The sequence below is a fragment of the Lithobates pipiens genome, unplaced genomic scaffold (assembly GCF_037356315.1).
Source record: "Lithobates pipiens isolate NorthernLeopardFrog02 unplaced genomic scaffold, aLitPip1_a1.2 Scaffold_10, whole genome shotgun sequence".
NCBI lineage: Eukaryota > Metazoa > Chordata > Amphibia > Anura > Ranidae > Lithobates > Lithobates pipiens.
The window spans coordinates 81,620,953-81,639,623 of NW_027507686.1; the positions used below are offsets into that span (position 1 = coordinate 81,620,953).

The following is an 18,671-nucleotide window of genomic DNA, read 5'->3' on the forward strand; positions in this document are numbered from 1 at the left end:
TGCTGGGAAACACATGGATCCCAGAGACAGCGGGGACCATCTTTATTGCGCAGCGCGACTCGTGCATGCGCAGTAGGGAACCGGGAAATGAAGCCGAAAGGCTCCACTTCCTGATTCCCATACCCAAGATGGCGGCGGCAGCACCCGAGAGACGATCGAGAAATCGGTTTCGGGTGCCGACATCGCGGGCGCGCTGGGCGGGTAAGTGTCATTATTTTAAAAGTCAGCAGCTGCAGTATTTGTAGCTGCTGGCTTTTTTTTTTTTTTTAAAACGGCGGACTCCCGCTTTGAATACATGCGTAAAATTCTCCTGTTTTAAAGAAAAAAAAATCCTGCATCTGGCGTACTTGTATATTCATGTCCTCAGATGCAGATTTGGGGATTTTGTGTTACGGATCTGAACGCAGTGTATATTTACACACCTGTGTGAATATGTCTATTGAAAACAACGCAGCTGCGTTCAATCCGTTAATTTAAAATCACTGAAATGTCCGTATGAAAGAAGCCTTAAATAGTTAATACTTTAGCGGGTGCCAGGGCTCGGAGCCTCTAGCTGTTCCCTCCTGGAAGCTTCTTTTATTTCACAAGTCTCTACAGAGCAGGCATGTGGGAAGAGCTGACAGCGTGAAAGATACAGTGAAAGGCAAGAAGGGGCGGGCCCATGGAAAATAATGAGCGAAGGAGCTGCGTATATACCTTGCAACACCCCAAGGGTTAGTCACTCTTGGAACGCCCATAGGGGTTGGAAAAGAGGGTGAGAGAGATTCCACAGTCTGCGTCCCAAGGGAAAACCAAGGTAAGTGTATTTAGTACTTTCTTTACCTATTTTCATAGCACAACAGCCTATTATATACACTACTAATCTGTAATACTAGTCTGTAAACTCCTAATCGTACAAAGACAGAGGTCATTTACCTATGGAGCTTACAATCTAGAAGTAGAACACTGTACGTTAAGTGTTATAGTCAGCATAAAGCTGAAATGGCTATTTTACAGTTTGAAAAAGAGTATTTAGTAGAAAAGTTGTATAGTGTCAGTAATCCAGCACATTCTACTATACATGCACTACAGGATTTCTGTGTTCTGCCGAAGTTCAACTATGAGTAATAAAATAATCTTTCGTGATTTAATAGCAACGTGACTCTGTAATCCTGTTCCCAAATTCAGATCAAGCATCTCCTACGAAGAAGGAAGCAAACTGGAATTCCTGGCATGGAAACTGTATCGGAACCCGGCATGACAAGGTATTCTCCAAAAACATCTCTCCGCTTACTTTCCAGATTTTCAGCTCTGTCATCGTGGTCAGAGCTTCCTACAGCAAGCACACTAAAGCGGCATTAATATTGTATTAGTGGAAGCATTACATGCGTTTCAGATCTAATGACGATGTTTCATTAACAGTTTGGTCGTGTTTAATATACTGAAGGGGATTTAACAAGAAAATATTGGATAGAATTAGACACTATTTAGTGCAAATCCAACCACTTTTAACTAACTGAAGGATTTGTGATTGATTATTGTGCATGTGTTACCTGGGAGGCTGGACTGACACTTGACGATGTGACAGTCAGTGCAGCATTGTGTGCTTTTAATGCAGATACCAGTTGACTCACATTTTTGACACTTTGACGCTGGGTATTGATGTGTCTTCCTGCATTTTTCTGTCTAAAGAGACACTTATAAAAATGTATCTACATCAGCTGGCCATATAGTATATTACATACATACATACACGCACGCCATGCGTTTATTATTCTGCACTACTGTTTATTTCTGTAGGTCACCAAGTGCATGGTAATGCTGCAAAATTCACCTAGGCTGCACAGCAGCTTAAAGTGGTTGTAAACCCTTACAAACCACTTTGACCTACAGGTAAGCCTAGATTAAGGCTTACCTGTAGGTCCAAGAAATATCTCCTAAACCTATACGGTTTAGGAGATATTTACCTGAAGACAGCCACTGCTGTCTACGGCGCATGCGCCATAGACAGCGGCACGCAGGCGCACTGGGTAAGCCTGCAGATCGCGGTGATATGCCGCGAGTGTCGGCTCCCGTGCGCATGCGCGGGAGTGACGTCATCGCTGCTCCGGCGAATCACAGCGCCGGAGCAGCGAGACTCACCAAGAAGATGGACGCTCGGAACTACAGGGGACAGCGGTGACATCGCTGGCTCCTGTGTCAGGTAAATGACACATAATGGACTACCATGCGATGCATAGTAGTCCATTATGCTTTACCTTTGCAGGGAATCAAGGAGGAAGTAAACCCATCAGGGTTTACTTCCTCTTTAAGCCCCCTACACACCATCAGATTTTCTGCTGATTTTTGTCTTCATATTTATTATTATTTAAGGTACTTAGAGGCATACCCCACTTTTAAGTACACAATGGGGTTTATTTACTAAAGCTGGAAAGTGCAAATTCAGGCTCACTTCTGCATAGAAACCAATGCGCTTCCAGATTTTATTACCAAAGCTTAATTGAACAAGCTGGGGTTAGAAGCTCATTGGTTTCTATGCAGAAGTGAGCCTGAATTTGCACTTTCCAGCTTTAGTAAATAAACCCCATTGTGTACTTAAAAGTGGGGTATGCCTGTATATAGCGCTGTCAATTTTATGCAGCACTTTACATATACATTGTACATTCACATCAGTCCCTACCCTCAAGGAGCTTACAATCTAAGGTCCCTAACTCACATTCATACACTAGGGCCAATTTATACAGAAGCCCATTAACCTACCTGCATGTCTTTGGAGTGTGGGAGGAAACCGGAGTACCCGGAGGAAACCCACGCAGGCGCAGGGAGAACATGCAAACTCCAGGCAGATAGTGTTGTGGTTGGGATTTGAACTAGTGACCCTTTTTTAGTGCTAGGTGAGAGTGCTACCCACAACAGCACTGTGCCGCCCATTTACCAAAACCATGTAGTGCAAGGGCTGCCTGATTGCATACAAATTGAATCTCCTAAGGTTTGACCTCATATTATATGGTTTTGGTTATTCTGAAGGAAAAAATCTGCAGAAATCTTATAGTGTGTATGGGGCTTCAGAGATATGAATGCATCTGATTGGCAGCTCTATATTTACTGCAATTTTTCTGTGGTGGCTGTCTGTGTAAGCCTAAAGGCCTGTATACATGATACAAAAATCAGAAGTAAAATTTTGTCCGAAGAACGATCTACCAATTTTCCGATCGTTAGTACGGTGCTTTCAACAGCCGATTTCACTTTTTTGTCAAACAAAAGCTGGAGGAGCAGACTAGTACAACATCTTATTTTCGGATTGGTCAGTACAGAAATCGTCATACAAAAGTTGAAAGTACAAACATGCAAGACCGAAATCAATGAACGACCTGGAAGAGTTTGGTCTTGTAAACTACCGTTTCTAGAATTAACATTCGTGATGATGAAATGTGAAACTCATCGCACATTGTCATCTTCTTTAATGGGATAATAATGAAGCTGCCTTGCTGGTGATACTGATGGAGTTATGCCAAATGTATTTTAAAAGGTTTTTGTTTTGTATTGATATAAATAATATTAATATTATGGCTGTTGTTTGATTTTTTTGGGGAAGTTACCACAACACCATTATCCCTCCAAAGACATGCTGGTTGGTTAATTGGCTTCTGTCCAAAATTGGCCCTATTATATGAATGTGGGTTGGGGACCTTGGATTGTGAGCTCCTTGGGGGTAGGGACCGATGTGCGTGTGCAATGTATGCGTGGAGCGCTGCGTAAATTAACCTTAAATAAATAATGATATAATAGATGAGCATCTTAGGGCCGGTTCACACTGCGGGCGATGCGAGGCGACACGACTTGCCTCGCCGCAATCTGACAAGTCGCCCCCGTTCTGTACAATGGAACCGTTCTGAGAGGAGCGACTCGAGTCGCTCCGACTCAGAAAAAAGGTTCCTGTACTACTTCTGGGTGACCTCGGGGCGACTTGCATTGACTTCTATACAGAAGTCATTTGCAAATCGCCGCTGAGGTCGTGGCAGGTCGCGGCGAGGCAAGTCGGTGTCGCCTCGCATCGCCCCCTGTGTGAACCGGCCCTTAATGAGACACAATGGGGTTTATTTACTAAAGGAAAATCCACTTTGCACTGAAAGTGCACTTAGAAGTAAATTTTCCATTGTGTTGTTTTTAATGTAACTGCCTACTCCCAAACTGTCATTTGAAGATCAGGAACTGTCTGAAAATCACAAATCAACGCTCACCAAACTTCTACTAACACAAAATTAGCAGAAGGGGCCCAAAGGGTGGCGCTCGAGAAATGAACTTCCTCTTTATACTCTCGTAGTACGTCACTACATTCGTGTTTGTTGAACAACAATTTGCAGATAGTTAGTATGTTAGACAAAATTCTGCACACACGCTGTTGACAAAAATCAGACGCTCGGTCTTACGACAATCGAACCGTGTGTATGAGGCTTTAGTCCATAGGGTTCAATATTGAGTTGGCACACTCTTTGCTGCTTTTAACAGCTTCAAATCTTCTGGGAAGGCTGTCCACAAGGATTAGGAGTGTGTCTATGGGAATGTTTGACCAATTCTTCCAGAAGCGCATTTGTGAGGTCAGGCACTGATGTTGGACAAGAAGGTCCGGCTTGCAGTCTCCGCCCTAATTCATCCCAAAGGTGTTCTATCAGGTTGAGGTCAGGACTCTGTGCAGGCTAGTCAAGTTCCTCCACCCCAAACTCGCTCATCCATGTCTTTATGGACCTCAATATTGAACCCTACGGACTAATGCCCCATACACACGGTTGGACATTCCGACATCAAAATCCATTGGATTTTTTCCAACGAATGTTGGCTCAAACTTGTCTTGCATACACATGGTCGCACAAAGTTGAAAATCCGATCATTCTGAACGCGGTGACGTACAACACGTACGACGGGACTATAAACGGTCCAGTAGCCAATAGCTTTCGTCTGGTAATTTATTCTGAGCATGTGTGGCACTTTGTCCGTCAGAATTATCTACACACGATCGGAATTTAACCACTTGCTTACTGGGCACTTAAACCCCCCTCAGTCCCAGACCAATTTTCAGCTTTCAGCGCTGATGCACTTTGAGTGACAATTACGCGGTCATACAACACTGTACCCAAATGAAATTTTTATCATTTTTTTCCCACAAATAGAGCTTTCTTTTGGTGGTATTTAGTTACAGCTCGGAGTTTTATTTTTTGCTAAACAAACAAAAAAAGATGCAAAAAAAAAAAAAAAAAATCATGTTTTAATAGTTTGTTATAAAATTTTGCAAACGGGTCATTTTTCTCCTTCATTAAGGTGCGCTGATTAGGCGGCACTGATAGGCTGCATTGGTGGGCACTGATGGGCTGCATTGGTGGGCACTGATGGGCTGCATTGGTGGGCACTGATAGGCTGCACTGGTGGGCACTGATAGGCATAGTTAAGGCGGCACTAATAGGCACAGATAAGGTGGCACCGATGGGCACAGATAAGGCGGCACTGATGGGCAAAGATGGGCACAGATAAGATGGCACGGATGGGTGGCACGGATAAGTGGCACGGATGGGTGGCACGGATGGGCACTGATAGGTACCACAGATAGATGGGACTGATGGGCACTGATAGGTGGCACTGATAGGTGGCTCTGATAGGTGGCACTGCTGGGCACTGATGGGCGGCACTGCTGGGCACTGATGGGCGGCACTGCTGGGCACTGATGGGCGGCACTGGGGTGCAGCACCTTTGAGGCAGATTTTGGGTGGCACTGTGGGTGGCACTGTGGGCACTGCTGGGTGGCACTGTGGGCACTGCTGGGTGGCACTGTGGGCACTATGGGCACTGCTGGGTGGCACTGACAGGGGGGCACTTACTTTATTTCAGGATGGCACTGCGGGTGGCAGGTGGGCACTGGCAGGGGGCAGGTGTCCGCTTGAATTGCTGGCCGTGATCGGGACTGATGTCCCGAACACGGCCGCCGGCGATCGGCTTTTTTTTTTCTCCTCGCGCTGACAGCGCGAGGAAGAATACTAGCCGATTACCGGCTCCGTTTTATCACATGATCAGCTGTCATTGGCTGACAGCTGATCACGTGATAAGGGGTCGGGATCGACCCCTTACACGGATCGGTGATCAGGCGAGTCTCACGGACTCGCCGATCACAGAGCGCGCCGCGCGCGCCCCTCAGGGGGCGCGCAGGCCGCTCGTAACCGGGACGACGTCAATAGACGTAGTCCCGGAAATGTAGGTCCGCGCTAATGCCGTCATTTGGCAATAGCGCGGATCTGAAGTGGTTAAACTATCGGATTTTGTTGTCGGAAAATTTTAGATCCTGCTCTCAAACTTTGTGTGTTGGAAATTCTGACTGCAAAAGTCTGATGGAGCCCACACACGATCGCATTTTCCAACAACACGATCCGATCGCACATTTTCTGTCGGAAAGTCCGACTGTGTGTACAGGGCATTAGACTGGGATGACAATAAATTTCATGTGTGTGTAAAGGCAGGCGTCCCAATACTGTATTGTATTCTGACAGCTGGCACTTATGGCTGTACGAATACCCAGACAGTGGCTGCATCTGATGAGAAATCAGCTTTTGAGACAGGTGGTGCCAACAGGGCCAGCATTTATCAGCAAAAGAATTCTATGGCAGCCTTGAGGGATTTGGGCTCACGGGCAGAGTCGCAATTCCAAATTGCACTACAATTGTACCAAAACACACCCTGCATGCTTGGCTACCATTCATCAGTTGGCAAACTGCATCAAGCAAAGCTTGTTGCCCAAAATGGAGCAGGAGCTCCTTTTAAGTAGCAAGCTTTGTGCGCTGTGGTTTGACCCCAATTGCTGCACGATTTATCACGCCATGTTTTAAAAATGAATGGCACCCAAACACATGTGGTGTGTTTTATCACTGTTGCAGTGCAATTTGGAATCCCAAATACCGGCCCCTTTCACCCCAGTGTGAAGGCCCGAGGGCTTTCACACTGGATCGGTGCGCTAGCAGGACGGTAAAAAAAAGTCCTGCTAGCCGCATCTTTGGAGCGGTGAAGGAGCGGTGTATTCACCGCTCCTAAACCGCTCCTACTCATTGAAATCAATGTGACAGCGCGGCTATACCGCTGGCAAAGCGCCGCTGCAGATTTTTTAACCCTTTTTCGGCCGTTAGCAGGGGTTAAAACCACCCCGCTAGCGCCCGCAGACTGCTGCTAAAACGACGGTAAAGCGCTGCTAAAAATAGCGGCGCTTTACCGACGACGGCCGCACCGCCTCAGTGTGAAAGGGGCCTAAAGAAGACCAGATAAAAACAGATTCTGCCATCCACTCAAGTGAGGTGGATGAAGGAATGCCTCCTAATGGGACACTGTATTCTGACAGCAGAAATCTCCGCTGTCAGAATACACTGATAATCGGCTGCAGATTGACAAAAACGACTTCTGATGAACAGGGAGAGCCACATACAGTTTGAAATTTGACCAAATTTTGATCCAACTTTGGCCAACTTTTAGCTCCATGGGCAGTTTTTAATCTCATAGACAGAAAAAATCTGTTAGTGTAAAAAACACTCTTTTCTGCTACTGTAAGAGATTGTTGGTGATTTATCAGGATATCATTTTCATGCAGTATACATAAATACGACAAATTGCCCAAGAATGCTAAATGAGCAATTGTTGAGAGATTTCTCTCATGTTACCAATTCAAATCTCTGGAGGAGAAGAGTGGAGATCAACTGCTAATAGTTCCTGTTATGTGATTAACCATTTTAGCCCCGGAAGATTTGGCTGCTCAATGACCAGGCCATTTTTCTGTGATATGGCACTGCGTCGATTTAACTGACAATTGCACATTCGTGCGACACTGTACCCTAACAAAATTGACGCCCCTTTTTCCCACAAATACCCTGTTTCCCCAAAAATAAGACCTAGCGTGATTGTCGTTGATGGCTGCAATATAAGCCCTACCCCACAAATAAGCCCTACCCTGTTTCCCCGAAAATAAGCCCTACCCTGAACATAAGACCTACAAGGACTTTAAATACAGCTTATTTGGGGGGTAGGGCTTGTATTGCAGCCATCACCGACAACCACACTAGGTCTTATTTTCAGGGGAAACAGGGTAGCTTTCTTTTGGTGGTATTTGATCGCCTCTGTGGTTTTTATTTTTTGCGCTATAAACTAAAGATGAGCGACAATTTTGAAAAAAAACACAAAGGGGGTTATTTATGAAAGGCAAATCCACTTTGCACTACAAATGCAAACTACAAGTGCAAGTGCACTTGGAAGTGCAGTCGCTGTAGATCCGAGGGGGACATGCAAGGAAAATAAAAAACAGCATTTAAGCTTGCACATGATTGGATGATAAAATCAGCAGAGCTTCCACTCATTTCAGATCTACCCCTCAGATTTACATCAATGCCTTTCGTAAATAACCCCCAATATCTTTTACATTTTGCTATAATAAATATCCCACATCTTTTATCAAAAAACTAATTTTTTCCTCAGTTTAGGCCGATATGTATTCTTCATATTTTTGGTAAAAAAAAAATCACAATAAGCTTATATTGACTGGTTTGTGCAAAAGTTATAGCGTCTACAAAATAGGGGATAGATTTATGGCATTTTTTATTATTTTCTTTTTTTTTTAGTAATGGTGGTGATCTGCGATTTTTATTGGGAGAGCTTAAAAATGCACTGATTGCTGTATAAATGTCACTGGCAGGGAAGGAGTTAACACTAGGGGGCGATCGAGAGGTTAATTGTGTTACCTAGGTGTGTTCTAACTGTAGGGGGTACTGTCTAGGAGGAGAGAGAGATCAGTGTTCATACATAGTAGGAACACACGATCTGTCTCTACTCCCCTGAAAGAACTGGGATCAGAACTAAAAAAATGCACTGATTACTGTATAAATGTCACCAGCAAGGAAGGAGTTAACACTAGGGGGCGATCAAGGGGTTAATTGTGTTCCCTAGGTGTGTTCTAACTGTAGGGGGGACTGTCTAGGAGGAGAGAGAGATCGGTGTTCCTACATAGTAGGAACACACGATCTGTCTCTACTCCCCTAAAATAACCAGGATCTATGTATTTACACACACAGATCCCAGTTCTCGCTCTGTCATGAGTAATTGCAAAGCCCGGTGGTCATCGCATCGGCTCTGGGCAAATTCTGCGGGTGCGCCCCTAGCGGCCAAAAGGTGAAGCAACGCAAGGTAACATCTTTTTGCCCAGCCGTGCCATTCTGCCACAGTAAAACTGCGGCGGCTGGTCATCAAGCAGTTAAATTTGCCGTTGTAGATCAATTGTTCAATTAAACTAATGAAAATCTCTTACTGTATGTAGCAGTTTAAATTAAAATCAATGTGATATAAAGAAATCAGTCTTAGTCATAAGATTTTAGTAGCATTACTGAGCCAATAATAATAATGGCCAGTGTAGCCCTAGCACAAAGGCCTGCGATGGCGAGATTTTTTGTTCATTACAAGTGAGTTTTGCATTCCCATAGAGGTCTATGCAGGTCAGAATGAGGTCAACTAGAGCTCAAATGCACCTGTCAGTGAATTCTGAATCATGTCAAAAGTGTCTGATGTCAAACTGATTCCATCGACACAAACCCTTTTACTGCACAGACCTGCTTTTATGCAAATGCATTCTGAATCTGCATTCCTAGAGACTGGGCTTTAAGTTTTACAAACATACACTATATTACCAAAAGTATTGGGACACTTGCCTTTACACACATTAAATTTAATGGCATCCCAGTCTTAGGCCATAGGGTTCAATATTGAGTTGGCACACCCTTTGCAGCTATAACAGCTTCAACCCTTCTGGGAAGTTCACAAGGTTTAGGAGTGTGTCTATGGGAATGTTTGACCATTCTTCCAGAAGCACATTTGTGAGGTCAGGCACTGATGTTGGACGAGAAGGTCTGGCTATCAGTCTCCACTCTAATTCATCCCAAAGGTGTTCTAGCGGGTTGAGGTCAGGACTCTGTGCAGGCTAGTCAAGTTCCTCCACCCCAAACTCGCTCATCCATGTCTTTATGGACCTTGCTTTGTGCACTGGTCCAAATACTTTTGTGGAGAGGGGATTATGGTGTGGGGTGGTTGTTTTTTAGGGGTTGGGCTTGGCCCCTTAGTTCCAGTGAAGGGAACTCTTAAAGCGGAATTCCATTCATATTTTTGTTTATTAAAAGTCAGCAGCTACAAAAAGTGTAGCTGCTGACTTTTATTATACAGCCACTCTCCTGTCCCACGATCGAGCGGCGCACTCACCCGTTCTGTGTTCTCTCCTTGTCCTCCCTTGGCGGCATCTCTACTATGGGCACCCAGCTATGACAGCTTGCGGCTTCACAACCGGGTGCCCACTGCGCATGCGCGAGTGGTGCTCTGTGTCTGGTCCCAAAATTTTCTAGGACCTGTCATCTGTCCCAGTAGGCTTCAGGAGGGAGAACTTCCACTTCCGATCACCTAAGGCAACCAGAAAGGAAGTGGGAGCGGGTTCCTGTCAAAATCAGATACCTGCTCCCCCTTCCTCTCCAAAAGCTCAAATTCACAAACAGGAGTCTCGGAGGAGGCCTTAAAGTGTAAGTTCCACTTTTGGGTGGAACTCCGCTTTAAGGTGTCAGCATACCAAGACATTTTGGACAATGCCATGCTCCCAACTTTGTGAGAACAGTTTGGGGATGACCCCTTCCTGTTCTAATATGACTGCGCATCAGTGCACAAAACAAGGTCCATAAAGACATGGATGAGCGAGTTTGGGGTGGAGGAACTTGACTGACCTGCACAGAGCCCTGACCTCAACCCAATAAAACACCTTTGGGATGATTTAGAGCAGAGACTGCGAGCCAGGCCTTTTCATCCACATCAATGCCTGGCCTCACAACTGCACTTCTGGAGGAATGGTCAAACATTTTCATAGACACACTAAACCTTGTGGACAGCCTTTCCAGAAGAGTTGTTATAGTGGCAACTGGTGAGCCAACCCAATATTGAACCCTATGGGTCAAGACTGGGATGTCATTAAAGTTCATACATAGTTACATAGTAGGTGAGGTTGAAAAAACACACAAGTCCATCAAGCCTAACCTATGTGGGGAATTATATGTCAGTATTACATTGTATATCCCTGTATATTGCAGTCGTTCAGGTGCTTATCTAATAGTTTCTTGAAACTATCAATGCCGCCCCCCCTGCTGAGACCACAGCCTGTGGAAGGGAATTCCACATCCTTGCCAATCTTACAGTAAAGAACCCTCTACGCAGTTTAAGGTTAAACCTCTTTTCTTCTAATTTTAATGAGTGGCCATGTGTCTTATTAAACTCCCTTCCAGGGAAAAGTTTTATCCCTATTGTGGGGTCCCCAGTACGATATTTGTACATTGAAATCATGTCCCCGCTCAAGCGTCTCTTCTCCAGAGAGAATAAGTTCAGCGCTTTCTTCATAACTAATATCCTCCACTCCCTTTATTTGTTTTGTTGCCCTTCTCTGTACTCGCTCCATTTCCAGCACATCCTTCCTGAGGACTGGTGTACCTGTAAAGGCAGATGTCCCAATACTTTTGGTAATATAGTGTATGTGCTACATTCGCTGTATATATTTAATGAAATAGAATGAGTAGTACAGAAAAGCAGCCAAAAAAGATGGAGTATAGTTTCTATAGACAGTAAAGCTCAACCGCCTATTTTTACTGCCCCCCCGGCTGCAACTGTAAATGGGTTCTAAAACACTTTCCCATTGAGGTGGAGATGTTGGGCAAATCCATTCAAGAAATTGGCCAAATAGAAGACACTTGTCCATCTAGTTCAACAAATAGAAGGGGATTGTGTTTGATGTACCGGCCATTTTTTTTGCCAGATAAATATTGAGAGATCACAATGATATTTATATAGCGTGAATGTGAAAAAGCAAACCCGTAACAAGTGAATGTTGGGTGAATTTCTTGTCTAATCAATCAGAAATACACTAATACCCAGTTCTTTTTGTTTGTCTTTTCAGCACAACAGAACCTGTGTATGATTACCCAAATAACGAACCCCCCCGTTCCCCATCTCCAAGAGGATCATCAACCTCAGTCAGCATTACAGACAAGCTTCTTCTCACACAAAGTGTGTGGCTTCACCTCAGTGTCAACTCAGCTACCGCCCTCCATGTACTGCAGAGGGAGCCACCAGGGGTAAGTCGTTTGGTAACCCAACTGGTAACCTTTGCTGTGTACACATTCTTCTCCATATAATATACACTGTGTGTGTATGGGGAGATAGAAAGGCTTTTCCCAAGCCACCAAATGGACCAAAGTTGGTCATACATGGAGGTAGAATGAAACACATGTACAGTATAATCACCCCAATGTGTTTGGGTACAAAGGATCACGACAAGAGATTATTGAGTCTGTAAAGAACTATCTGGTCACATTGAACTAGACTTTTTGTGTAATGTTGAAGATGTTTTGTAGATTATTCAAGTCACTTCTTCAGTTACCTCAAGTTTTAGGAAGATACCCCAGTACTTACACTCACGGTACACCTTGCTAGTAACGGGTTGGACCCCCTTTTGCCTCCATTTTTCATGGCATAGATTCAACAAGGAGTTTGAAACATTCCTCAGAGATTTTGGTCCATATTGACATGGAGGCATCACGCAGTTGCTGCAGATTTGTCGGCTGTACATCCATGATCAGAATTTGCCCATTTCACCACATCCCAAAGGTGCTCTATTGGATTGAGATCTGGTGACTGTGGAGGCCATTGGAGTAGAATGAACTCATTGTCATGTTCAAGAAACCAGTGGTGAGATGATCTGAGCTTTGTGACATGGTACATTATTCTGCTGGAATGACCCATCAGAAGATGGGTACACTGTAGTCATAAAAGGATGGATATAGTAGGCCATAATATTCAGGTAGACCGTGGCATTTATAAGATGCTCAATTGGTACTAAGTGGCCCAAAGTTTGCAAAGAAAATATCCCCCATGCCATTACTTCACCACCACCAGCCTGAACCATGGTAGGATGGATCCATGCTTTCATGTTGTTTACGCCAAATCCTGACCCTACCATCTGAATGTCTCAGCTGAAATCAAGACTGTGTGACTTGCAGTTTACCGTTCTTAGCTGACAAGAGTGGCAACCAGTGTGATCTTCTGCTGCTGTAGCCCATTTGCTTCAGGGGTCCATGTGTTGTGCATTCAGAGATGGCATTCTGCATACCTTGGTTGTAATAAGTGGTTATTTCAGTTACTGTTGCCTTTCTATCATCTCAAACCAGTCTGTCCATTCTCCTCTGACATCAACAAGGCATTTTCGTGCACAGAACTGCCGCTCACTGGACATTTTTTTTTTCTTGGACCATTCTCTGTAAAAGTCACTTAAATCCCATTTCTTATCCATTCTGATGCTCGGTTTGAACTACAGCAAATTGTCTTCACCACATCTAGATCCATAAATACATTGAGTTGCTGCCATGTGATTGGCTGATTAGCAATTTGTGTTGCCAGGCAGGTGTACCTAGTAATGTGACCGGTGAGTGTAGCACAGACACCTTAACCAGTAACCATAAAAAGGCTAATGATATTGTAAAAAAGACAAAATAATGAACGCAGGGAAGTACACACTTAGCACAGTTAAAGTTTTAAGGCCCCATGCACACAGGCATTTGCCCATCTCTCTAAGCCCCTGTACACACGGTCGGAGATTTCAACAACCAAATCCGTCGGATTTTGCCCGTCGGATTTTGTCCGTCGGATCTTGTCCGAAACTGTTGCATACACACGGTCGGACAAAGTTGGCGAAAAATCCGATCTTTCAGAACGTGATGACGTAATTTCGTTACAATGGGACTACATTCAGGCTAGTAGCCAATAGCTTTGATGTAGGAATTTGATCTGAGCATGCGTGGCACTTGGTCCGATCAAAATTCTCTACACATGATCGGAGTATGTCCGATCGGCCCAGTTGGTCGGGAAATATTTCCAACAAGTTGGAGAATTGGATCCGACGGATATTCCGATAGAATCAGTCCGATGCATACCACACACAGTCGGATTATCCGACGACACAGTCCGATAGGACACATTCTGACGGATTCTCCGACCGTGTGTACAAGGGCTAAGACGCCTTTCCTCCTGGCCACAGTGTTTTGGCAGAAAAAACACTTGATGCATGTAGACATGTTTAGATTCATAAAGTGCTTAGGCGGTAACACATTTCATTGGCCAGAATAATAATTTATTCTGGCCTTTGAAATTAATTAATTCTCAAGCTCTCAGTGTTAACATGCGTGGGGAAAATAAGCCGTTGCATTTCTGTAAGGTGGAGGTGAATATTTTTACATATTATTATTATACATGATTTATATAGCGCCAACAATTTACACAGCGCTTTACAATGTATAGGGGGGACAACACAATTACAGTACAGTTCAATACAAAAGATACGGGAGGGCCCTGCTTGTAGAGCTTACATTCTAAAGGGAGGAGGTGGTACAAAAGGTAATAGCTGCAAAGAATGATTTGATGGGGGTGGCTCAGGGACAGTTAGGTGGGTGTGGGATAGGCTTCCCTGAATAAATGAGTTTTCAGGGATCTCCTAAAGGTGGACAGGGTAGGGACTGATCGGATATACTGGGGCAGGGAGTGTCAGAGGATGGGAGAGGCTCTGGAGAAGTCTTGAAGGCGAACATGGGAGGAGGTAAAAAGTGAGCTAGAGAGCAGGAGGTCCTGGGAGGAGTGGAGGGGACGAATTGAGTTCTGCTTTATTAAAAGCTGCAGATTTAAAAAAGAAACAAAAAATTACTTCTGATGTTACTTTCACAAAAACTTATATTAGACTCTAGTGATTTACTTTTACCAAGCCATGTTGTTGCATTTGTAATACCACCAGTATCATCATACTAAAAATCAGCAGCATGTTCCCATACATACACAGAGCTAAAGAAAACATTCAGTAAGTTTTCCTTCTCTTTGTCCCCGGTGAAGAACTCAGTGTTGTAATGTTCAGACTTTGTCCTTTTGCTATATTTTTGGGCTTGTCTTTATATCATTATAGAGAACATATTCATTTCTTTTTTTTCTAGTCGAATTCTCATTTTGAAAATTGGCAAATCCAAAATAACTGTGCCCTTAAGCCCCGTACACACGATCAGCGATCCCGCCAGCAAAAGTCCGATGAGAGCTCTTGGTCGGATAGTCTGACCGTTTGTATGGTCCATCGCACTTTTGCTGGCGGGAATTCCCGCCAGCAAAAGAAGATTGAGAGCAGGGTCTCAATTTTTCGGTCGGAAAAAGTTCCGAATGGAAATCCCGATCATCTGTAGCAATTCTGACGTGCATACTCGGAAATAATTTGATGCATGCTCGGAAGCATTGAACTTAATTTTCTCGGCTCGTCGTAGTGTTGTACGTCACTACGTTCTTGAAAGTCGAATGTTCAGAGAACTTTTGTATGATCATGTGTATGCACAAGGCCGGTGCTACCACTAGGCAAACTAGGCAGCCGCCTAGGGAGCACTGCTGCCTAGGGTGCCCGGCCACTGGTGTTTCTACTCTCTTCTCTCTGCAGCAAGCATCTAAGTCTCAGCATCAGCAGGCAGCCACCGCTCTGTTTGCACATAGTGTCAGAGGCAGAGGACTGTGTCTTTGTCCCGACTCCTGAATGAATAGAAGCAAGCAAACATTCATTGATGGGCGCTGGTAGGCTGCATTGATGGGCACTGGTGAGGCTGAATTTGATGGGCACTGGTGAGACTGAATTTGATGGGCGCTTGTGAGGCTGCATTTGATGGGTGCTGGTGAGGCTGCATTTGATGGGTGCTGGTGAGGCTGCATTTGATGGGCGCTGGTGAGGCTGCATTGATGGGCGCTGGTGAGGCTGCATTGGTAGGCACTGGTAGGCTGCATTGGTAGGCACTGGTAGGCTGCATTGATGGGCGCTGGTAGGCTGCATTGATAGGCACTGGTGAGGCTGCATTTGATGGGTGCTGGTAGGCTTCATTGATGGGCACTGGTGGGCTGCATTTGATGGGCGCTTCATTAAAAAGGTGGGTTATACATAGGCAGGGCAAAGGGGGTGGAGTCAGGGGGAACCAAGGGGGGTTGGCAAAATGAGGTTTCGCCTAGGGTGTCAGAAATCCTTGCACTAGTCCTGTGTATGCAAGCCAAGCTTGAGCAGAATTCCGTGGGAAAAACCATCCAAGATTTTTCCAATGGAAATTCCGCTTGTGTGTACGGGGCATCAGGCTTATATTTTTAAATGTACATACTTATCCATTACTGTCTTTTTAAAACAAAGTAAGCCTCATAAGTTTTATTTTTAGTATTGTATTCTTGTTCCCCTGAGGAATGGCCTGTTGTGTTGTTTCTATTTTTTTGACACTAGAATATATGTATTTTGTTACTATTTTAATGTCCATTGTACTCAGAATTTACCATAGTCTTTTTTATTTTCCAGACATTCTTGGTGAGGAGATCCAACACTCGGCAGCAGTTGGTCCTGTGTGTGCGACTATCAGATGACTGCGGGCCAAGTTTCATCCATCAGGCTTACATACATGAAGGATCATCAGGTGAGTAGCAGACAGGTCACAATACACTAGACAAGGTGCTGCAGAGTACAGTAGGTTGCCCATTCTTGGTTAAGGTGGTTAAGTCAATTCATTTGTTTCTTTTACTGGGTGTGTGCTTTCCTATAGAATTTTACAGTAGAAAGATGTAACTGTTTCATTAGTCTCCCAGCAATTGCCTAATGCATCTGCTTTGTTTTCTCTTCACTGGGAAAGTAATGCCAATCAGAGAAAATCACCTTACTTGGATCCCTTTGGATGATTTGTTGGGGAGCAGCTCTGAAGTGTCTGGAGAACTCAGGACTTCTTAGGCCGCGTACACACGCGGGGACTGTTCGCTCAACTTTGTCCGTCAAACAGTTTCAGCAAACAGTCCGCTCAAAATTAGCATGGACGGACTTGCCCACACACGACGAACGAACAGTTTGCTGAAACCGTGCGCGATGACGTGAACGGCACGTACGACGGGACGGAAAATACAACGTCCTATACACTGCATTACAACTTTCGGCGTGTAAATCCTTTCTGAGCATGCGCGGAACTTAGTTTGACGAACAAGCCTACACACGAGGGGACTGTTCGCTGAAACCAAGTTTCAGCGGACAGTTTTTCGGAAATTCCGAAAAACCTTGTTCAGCAAACTGTTCGCTGAAACTGTCCGCTGAAAGCCCACACACGGGCGGACTGTCCGCCGAAACACTGTTCAGCGGACAAAGTTGGGCGAACAGTCCCCGCGTGTGTACGCGGCCTTAGATTTTTGTGCATGATGCACTATGATTTAAAACCCTCACATAACTGCCTGTCTTGAACCCTACAGGGTAATAGTAAAGAGCTGTATAGTGTAGCACAATTTGTACTGGCTATAACTATATGTGACATACTTTACAACTTGCAACTTCCATAAGGCTATACAATTTCCGACACTTCTGGGAGTGTCGTTGCCTGTGTCCCCTGTCACTACAGGACACATCAGTGACATAGGGGTCAGAGGATGGAACCTCGACATGCAGCTTGGGACACCGGCATCTGACACTCCTATAAATATTGATTGTCAGTAAAACTGGTGAAAGCAATTGAGCTGCAAAGAAAGAGGAAAATGAGACGGAATGCTGGACAAGTGAGGTATAAGCCCTTGTACACTTGGTCGGAGTTTCCGACGGAATGTGTCCTATCGGACCGTTTTGTCGGATATTCTGACTGTGTGTGGTCTGCATCGGACTGTTTCCATCGGAATATCCGACGGACCAAGTTTTCCAACTTGCCGGTAAAATTTTCCGACAAAATGCTCCGATTGGACATACTCCGATCATGTGTAGCCTACTCCGACAGACAAAGTGCCACGCATGCTCAGATCAAATTCCTAGACCAAAGCTATTGGCTACTAGCGTGAACGTAGTCCCGTCGTAACGAAATAACGTCATCACGTTATGTACAATCGGATTTTCCGACAACTTAGTCCGACCGTGTGTATGCAACATCACTTCCGGACCTCTTCCGGAATTAATCCGTCGGAATTACTCCGACGGATTTGGTTGTCGGAATCTCCGACCGTGTGTACAGGGGCTAAACGCTCTTCTATTGCAGGGATCTTTGGATTTCTTATTTTTTTTATTTATAACCTGACAGGGTCACTTTAAGGGCCTCTATTTTGCTGTGTAAGCTGGATGGACTATAAACCCCCAACCATCAACACATCACTTCTTCACTTTGCTGCTTTTGTTGGTCTATCGAAAACAACTGCATAATCAAATATTAATTCCAGCCATTAGTTGACTGCTGTTTATGTGAATGGCTGTGGTAAAAGCATAGTAACGAGTCTGCAGTCTACAGCATTTTCAATGAGATTATCAATTTATTATCCACATTAGTGCCTGATTATTTGAAACTTCTAAGAGCAAAACAAATGGCTTGTGTGTATTTAAAGGGAACATATGGGGGGTTATTTACAAAAGGCAAATCAACTTTGTACTAAAAGTGTGAAGTGCACTTGAAATTGCACTGAAAGTGCACTTGGAAGTGCAGTCTCTGTAGACCCGAGGGGGACATGCATGGAAAATAAACAGCATTTTAGTTTGCACATTGGATAATAAAATCAGCAGAGCTTCCCCTCATTTCAGATCTACCCCTCAGATTTACAGCGAC

At 44.5% G+C, this 18,671-nt stretch overlaps 1 protein-coding gene across 1 annotated transcript in view; it reads left to right on the top strand.

Annotated features, from left to right (window-relative positions):
- The first annotated feature begins 658 nt into the window (after window positions 1-658).
- RIN1 (Ras and Rab interactor 1) overlaps window positions 659-18,671 on the top strand; it is a 47,569-nt gene continuing 29,556 nt past the window's right edge. The window contains exons 1-4 of the mRNA XM_077456270.1: window positions 659-796; window positions 1,168-1,244; window positions 11,969-12,146; window positions 16,418-16,532. Of these exons, the coding sequence (XP_077312396.1) occupies window positions 1,213-1,244; window positions 11,969-12,146; window positions 16,418-16,532 (325 nt within the window). The 5' untranslated portion in view covers window positions 659-796; window positions 1,168-1,212. The remainder of the gene's footprint in view (window positions 797-1,167; window positions 1,245-11,968; window positions 12,147-16,417; window positions 16,533-18,671) is intronic.